This window comes from Frankliniella occidentalis, unplaced genomic scaffold (assembly GCF_000697945.3).
Source record: "Frankliniella occidentalis isolate FOCC.00 unplaced genomic scaffold, Focc_3.1 Scaffold428, whole genome shotgun sequence".
In the NCBI taxonomy this organism is placed as follows: domain Eukaryota; kingdom Metazoa; phylum Arthropoda; class Insecta; order Thysanoptera; family Thripidae; genus Frankliniella; species Frankliniella occidentalis.
This window is the reverse complement of record NW_026267549.1, coordinates 60,186-67,172: the sequence shown is the minus strand read 5'-3', so window position 1 is coordinate 67,172 and position 6,987 is coordinate 60,186. Positions and strand designations below refer to the sequence as shown.

Sequence of the window (6,987 nt, the reverse complement as noted above, 5' to 3'; positions counted from 1 at the left end):
TGGGGGGGGGGATAATTATATAGTGCATGTGTGGTACATGAGATAAGACAGACACGCGTCCACAAGTGCGCTGGCGTGTCAGTCACACACACTGTCTCTCGAGCTACGCTCTTGCCTTACCCCACGACTCCCTAGCTGAGAGGTGTTCGTTAGGTCCTCCTCGGCCTCGGCGTCCGAGCAGCCCAAGCCTGGACGCCTTTTTACAGCCGGCGGGATCAAGTTTCAGGAAACGAAAGGCTAAATTTGTAAAATTATGAGCGTTTGCGCGGACTGCTGTCGCCATTAGGGCCCGCTAGAGATACGGCCCCCTGCGCTCCGGGTGTGTCTGTCAAAGGCGATGCGAGATAGGATCTGGTACTCGAGCCGAGCCGAGTCCACCAGCCGAGCCGAACGGAGCCGAGCCCGTTGGAGACCGAGCGGTAGCGCGAGCGAGCATACTCTGTTCGCGACAAAATCAACTCCAATATATGCCCCGAAGTTCGAAGTTGATCTATAAATTATGACGCCTGCTGACCTTTTGTCGGTGATACCTTTTCGGCGTGGCCCGTGTGCTCACACAATGTCTTCTCCCGCCTTCACGGAGCTCCTTGACGTCAGTACTTCAAGAGCCTGCCTCACCTTGTGGGTTCCGCAATTCTACTCGGGACAGGAGAGGGAACATGCTCAAAGGAGAGGAAAAAGAGTGTTTCTGGAGAAACCGAAAAACCGCTTCATCAAGCCATATCCCTGGTAAAGTTATTGGGAGGGATTTGATATCCAGCGGACGAGTGTCAGGTATATGAAGGGCGGGAGGGAGGGGGAGGGAATTCCAGCGCAACTGTCGCCCTGGTTGGCTAGATGTGCACCGAATGAGGGTGGCGTCTGCAACATTTTGAACGCGTCGCTCATTTTCTCGCAGAACCACGCGCTCAGTGTACGAAGTGCGAGCATGCGCGTTGTGCGTGCGTGTGTGTGTATGTGTGCTATCTCTCCCCGTCGTCAAGGCGGCCACCTGCAGGGGAGAGAGGGGGGAGGAGGGGGGACCCCACGCTGGGGGGACGCTGTCACTCGTCCGTCAAGGAAGCGCAAGGGTGTCGCGGGTCCTTTCACTCGCGCGCGGAAAAAATAACGAGACTCGCACCTTTAATAACAAACGCACAACCTTTTTCTTGCGCTTTTTGTTTTCGACGAGGCGAACAGCTTGGACGGCCCGTATACACATACGTAGAACACGGCCCGGCTCCAGGACGGACTCGAGGAGGCGCTCAGTGTGGCAGTCATTACCCTACCGTATTACTCCGTCCTGTCCGGCCGGGTCCGCACCTTACGGCCCCGCCCGGTCGCGCTCCCTCTCCAGCGCGCTCTCCTGCGCTCTCCAGCCTGCTGTCCAGCAGCCCGGCGCCACTGCAGGCTCCATGACGAACTCCAGGAGGCGCCAAGTCATTACCCTACCGTATTACTCTGTCCTGCCGGCCCGGGCCCGCACCTTACGGCCCCGCAGGGTCGAGCTCTCCCAGCGCTCTCCAGCTTGCTCTCCAGCCTGCTCTCCTCCAGCAGCCCGGTGCTGCCGCGGGCTGCTGGACCAGGACAGCGCGTGTCATTAGCCGCGACAGCCGGGATGTTTCAGGGAATTCCACGCGCCGCTGTGGGCCAAAACGGAACGGGTATAATACACACACTTCGAAAGGACGCGCAGGCAGATGCAGAATGCCTCCGCTTTCTGCCAGTGTGTGTCTTATTATTTCTCTCCAAGACCTATCCAGTCCCCCCTCCTCCCCCGCGCTCCCCAAATGCAGCGTTTTATAGTGTTTTGGGCGCCGCCGCGCGTGTCAGAGATTATTCAAATTCTGGCGGCGCCGTGTGGTGGCCTGGCCCCCCCTGTGGTCCGCGGCCGGGCCGTCAAACGCGTCTAACAGTTGACCCCCCCCTCTCTCTCTCTGTCTCTCTCTCTCTCTCTCTCTCTCTCTCTCTCTCTCTCTCTCTCCTCTCTCTCTCTCTCACTCTCTCTCTCTCTTTCTCCTATCCTCCTAATGCTGTGTCGCAACAGACAACAGTTTGTGTGAGAGGGAGTAGTATAGTGAGCTCGCTGCTTCCAGATCCTCTGTAACTTTACTTCCAACTTTCTTGGTCGTAGTACGCAGTAGTGCCCGCCCGCTCCGTGCGGCGCGTGCGTGCGTGCGGCGAGTCGTGCACGAGCCGCGCTCGAGCGCAGCATGACGGCCGGGCGGTCCAGCCCAGCAGCCGCAGCAGCTGCGCTGTCACTCGCGGCATATAGGACGATTCGGACGCGTCCTCTCGGCGGCGGCCAGAGCGACATCGGCCAAAAAGAGACACGGAGGAATGCGGCTTCACGGCCCGTGTCAAAACTAAACGCCACGCCGCGCCGCGCCACCACCGCGGGACACGGACACATCAACGGGAATTAGCCATATCCCGCAGAGTCGGACGCGTGTCGCTACACCGATTACTCTTATAGTGTCAACGGGAGCGAGCGAGAGCGACCGGAAAGACCAACAAGAAGAGGGGGGGGGGGAGAGAGAAAGAGACAGAGAGATATAGAGAGGACACTGAGTGTGGAGAGACTCGGCAGCATGTCTCTGTCTGTTTGCTCGCTCGAGCTGCGGCGACAGGGGTCGCCTGGGAGATAGGCAGGCCCGTCAGACAGCTGTGTTTGGCGGGGTGGCCTATCCTGACAGGCGCGCTGGGTCAGCTGGCAGCTGAGCCTGCTGAGCCTGATAATCGCAGGGGATGCCTGATGTGATTTCTCAACAAATCTTTTTGGAACTTCTCCGTTTTGTCCGTAAGCCCCCTCCCCTCCCCCAACCTTTCCTTGAGTCACATTCCGAATTGAGTTTTTCGGGTAGTATTCGCGTCTCGTTTATGGCCCTGATCCGGTGCGGTACCGGTCGGGCCGCCGCCACGCCACGCCCGGGCAGGCCCCAGCAGGCGACGATAAAGCCATTGCTTTGTGTGGTCCTGGTCTGGTGACGCGCGCGCGCGAGGCGAGGCGTGAGGTCCCGGCCGGGCGAATTAGAAAACACAGGCTTTTCACTTTTGGGTGGAAACGAATAAATTCCCGGCGAGTGAGACGTGGAGACGTCGACACCAGGGGCTGGACGTTTCAAGAAAATTTAAGTAGGAAATTTCAGATAAAACAGGACAGGAAAATTTGGATGGTATATTAACTCCTCCGCGCATAATACATTATTCGATTGGCATGTGGAGCATGGCCGGTATCGCCGAAGAAACTTGCAAGCAACGGTCTGGAACTTTGACCGTCCGTCTCGACCGTGTCTCACTCGAAAGAAAGAAAGAAACGGGCCTAGCGGACGGGTGGACGAGATGGGCGGCACGGGGGCCACCGCACCCACAATGAAGCGATGAAGATCCAGGCATTGGTGTGACCGCTGGCAACCTGTCCGGGGATTATGGGATGGGGACACACGGGAGAGAGAGAGAGAGGGGGGGGGGGGTCCATTCGGAAGTGCAAAGGCGGACGACGGACCAGAAAGATTAGCCGTATAAATATGATTGAGCCGCGTGTTCTGTAGTGATTCAATAAACATAAAACAATCGCATCGGCACGCCGCGACGCTCCACCCTATCCGATTACATGTTCGCACGTGCCTATTCTACCTGTCTGCCTTTTGGCTGTCCCACTGGCCCCGTTCTTTTCCCCTGGAATCGGGACGAGACGCGACAATTTCCCATATATGCGCGGCGACTCGTCGCAAAGTGTTGCGCCCGATGGTCCCTCTCCGCAGACGCGAGACGAAGGAGATCGGGATATCGGATTCCTTCCCCCGCCCGGCCCGGCTCTGCCCGCGGCCCGCCCCCCGCCCCGCTCTCACAGCCGCTTGAGGCCGGCCCGCGCGTTGCGGTCCCCGATGGTCCCCGATGCCTCTCCTTATCGCTTTCGGCTCCTCACACCTGTGTGCTCATCCAGTGCCTCCGCTTGTTGCAGGACGGAGCCAGGAGCTTGCGCGACCGCTGGCGAGGGGGTGCGCTTCCCGGTGTCCGGGTACAGCCCCCGCGCCGCCGCGCCGCAGCCGCTCACCGCCCGCCAGCCGGCGCAGCACAACCCGCAGGCCGACTGGGACATCAACGACACCACCATCCCCAAGGTGTCGGCCTACGACGAGTGGCTCGAGTGGGCGGACGGCCACTGCCGCCTGGTGCTGCCGGCCACGAGCGAGGAGGCCAAGAGGCACGCGTCGGGCTGGGCCATGCGCAACACCAACAACCACAACGTGCACATCCTCAAGAAGTCGTGCCTGGGCGTGCTCGTGTGCTCGGCGCGCTGCTCGCTGCCGGGCGGCGGCCGCGTGCACATGCGCCCCGCCATCTGCGACAAGGCGCGCAAGAAGCAGCAGGGCAAGGCGTGCCCCAACCGCGCGTGCGCCGGCCGGCTCGAGGTGCTGCCCTGCCGCGGCCACTGCGGCTACCCCGTCACCCACTTCTGGAGGCACACGGAGCACGCCATCTACTTCCAGGCCAAGGGCAACCACGACCACCCGCGGCCCGAGGTCAAGACGTCCGTGGAGACGCGGCGCGGGCTCCGGGGCGGCCGCGTGCTGCGGAGAGGCGCCCGCGGGCTGCGCGCCTCGGCTGGCGCGGCCCTGGCCGCCGTCAGCCAGATCAACCCCCAGGTGGTGAGGCCGAGGACGCTCCCACCGCCGCTCATCGCCGACCCGGCAGGTAAGCAGACGTCTTATGGCAAGTACTTCGCAAGCCGAGACGATCCGATGACAACTTGTTGCTGACATTCCCCTCTCTCTCTTCTCCACAGGTTCTTCGTGCTCCTGCCCTCCTTTCGAGTGCCTGTGCAAGCCCAACAAACTGGGCCTTCAGGCTGTGCAGCCGTACCCGCCGGCCATGCCGCAGTCCGCCTACAACCCCACGCCGTGCCACCCCAACTTCTGGGTGGTGGACGACGCGCCGCCCCCGCCACACGCCCCCCATGTTCCCCACGGCCCCCACCCTCCGCACGGCCCCCACGGCCCGCTGCTGCACCCGGACGCGATGCCGTACCCGCCGCCGCCGCCGCAGGACGAGTTCATCGTGCCCGAGGAGGACATGCTGCGGTACGACTTCCCGCACATCGACGGCGACCTGTTCCAGCCCGAGGAGATCTTCCAGCTGGACGCGCCGCTGCGGCCGCTGCAGCAGCAGCAGCAGACCAGCCCCGCGCCCGTGCGCTCGTGCGCGTACGAGCGCGGCCGCTCGCCGCCCACGCTGCTCGAGCTGGGCGCCAGCAACACGAGCTTCCACTCGGACGAGCAGACGACGTGCTCGGACGACAGCAGCCACAGCGGGGGGCTGGCCTTCCAGCAGCCGCCGCTGCAGCAGGGCGTCGTCATGGACCTGTACGGCAACAGCCACTGCTCTCCCGCGCCCGGCGACACGCCGTACTTCGAGCCGGCGCCGGCCCCGGACAAGGGCTCGAGCAGCGGCGCGGCCGAGTGGATGTGCAGCGTCAAGCCGGAGGTCGGCGGCATGCTGGAGGACGTCGGCCGCCTGCGGACGTGGGGCCTCCACGTGACGGGGGACACGCTCCCCGAGCAGCAGCACGACTGGCAGCACTACTACGCCGACGGGCCGAAGTACGTCCACGAGTACAACAACAATAACAACATGGAGGACTACGTGTACGGTCACCCGCACGCGCCCCAGCACCCTCACCACCAGCACCTTCACGTCGACGTTAAGGACGAGCAGACGACGCTGCCACCTATGCCGTCCAGGACATTCGCGCTGTAGACGGATGGTGTGGTGATGGCGTCTGTGTTGAGAGGCAAGGCAGCGTGGTCGATTGCGTAACGATCCCTACACGATTGTTTTCTCGGTGCAGAAAGAGCGTCCATGGTTTTCCCCTGATTCCCGCGCATTGCTGCGTACTGGGAAGCCAGGGCATAGAGATCAAACAAAGTGCAATATTGTGAGAGTGGCCTACGTGAAGCTTACAAAAAGCCCGACTGCGATATTCAGTATATAATAAGAAACATTTTTCCGAGTGTCACTCCATTAGTCTTTATTAAAGTCGTTTTTATCTAAATACCTAGGTTTAATATCGAGAATGTTCTTGATTTCCAGTATTCGTTGTGTACTCTGTTCACTGAAATACTCTTCGTTTGTTGTTACTGCCCTTTCATATCTTTCCGTTTTCGTTGATATAGTACGTGTAAAAATTATAAAGTAATTTAAGAAAATTATCTCAATTTAAAGAAATCTTCGTCTTAACTAAGACTCTTGTTTCTTTGCATATTCCTTGTTGACTTTTGAGTGTAACAATCTAGTGCATATATTTTGGGTCACGGGCAGGCAACTTCAGTTGTGCCCCAACAACCCATTGTGTTTATAAGATAGTTTTATTTTGCACAGACATGATATTACTGTATATAGAAATGTACAAAGCAAAGTTCCTATTATATCAAATTTAATGTTTTCTTTAATTGTGCCTATTACCAGTCATTTGTTATAGTACAAAAAGCAGCATCTGTGTTAAGCGATTCAACTTACCGAGTTCCGAATACCGGGAGCCCAAAGCGGAAGGTGTGCTTTCTTCTTGTAAACTTTACTTTAAAAAGGAATCGCCCAGTCAACAACTATGATCTCCTTTTGTAAAAAAGACTTTTATATTACTTAAACGTGTATAATTTTGGTTGTTATATATATAGTGTACATGTTTTATTATGAAAAGATTTGTGTTAAGAGTTAAAACTTTCATTCTTTGAAAATAAAGAAAAAGTTATTGATATCGGTTGGCAAATAATCATTTTTTACGATAATGCGTGCTCGACGGTGTTCCCCGAAATTTTGAAAAACATCAATTGATCGTCGCCATTATTTTTTGCCTCGGAACAATGCGGCGTCGCGGAGCGCAAGCTGTTTTCTGACGCACTCGTAAGGCGCCCCGGGTCACAGGGAGCGCCGATATGTAAAGTATAGCACGGCATCATGGAGCAGGACGCCCGCCGGCGTTTTCCGAACGAGCAGTAAATCGGCGAG

At 58.2% G+C, this 6,987-nt stretch overlaps 1 protein-coding gene across 1 annotated transcript; it reads left to right on the top strand.

Moving 5' to 3' along the window:
* Positions 1 to 559: 559 nt before the first annotated feature.
* Positions 560 to 6,734, top strand: LOC113204305 (uncharacterized). Its single transcript, XM_052274698.1, has 3 exons — positions 560 to 729; positions 3,944 to 4,677; positions 4,769 to 6,734. The coding sequence occupies exons 1-3, from the start codon at positions 560 to 562 to the stop codon at positions 5,737 to 5,739; spliced, it is 1,875 nt and encodes a 624-aa protein (XP_052130658.1). The 3' UTR covers positions 5,740 to 6,734.
* The last annotated feature ends 253 nt before the right edge of the window (positions 6,735 to 6,987 follow it).

Bases quoted from the DNA above. Each gene is read 5' to 3' on its own strand.
- LOC113204305 (XM_052274698.1), top strand. From the start codon at position 560: ATGTCTTCTCCCGCCTTCACGGAGCTCCTTGACGTCAGTACTTCAAGA. The intron at 730-3,943 runs GTAAAGTTATTG...CGCTTGTTGCAG, and splicing joins TTCATCAAGCCATATCCCTG to GACGGAGCCAGGAGCTTGCG. The intron at 4,678-4,768 runs GTAAGCAGACGT...TCTTCTCCACAG, and splicing joins GCTCATCGCCGACCCGGCAG to GTTCTTCGTGCTCCTGCCCT.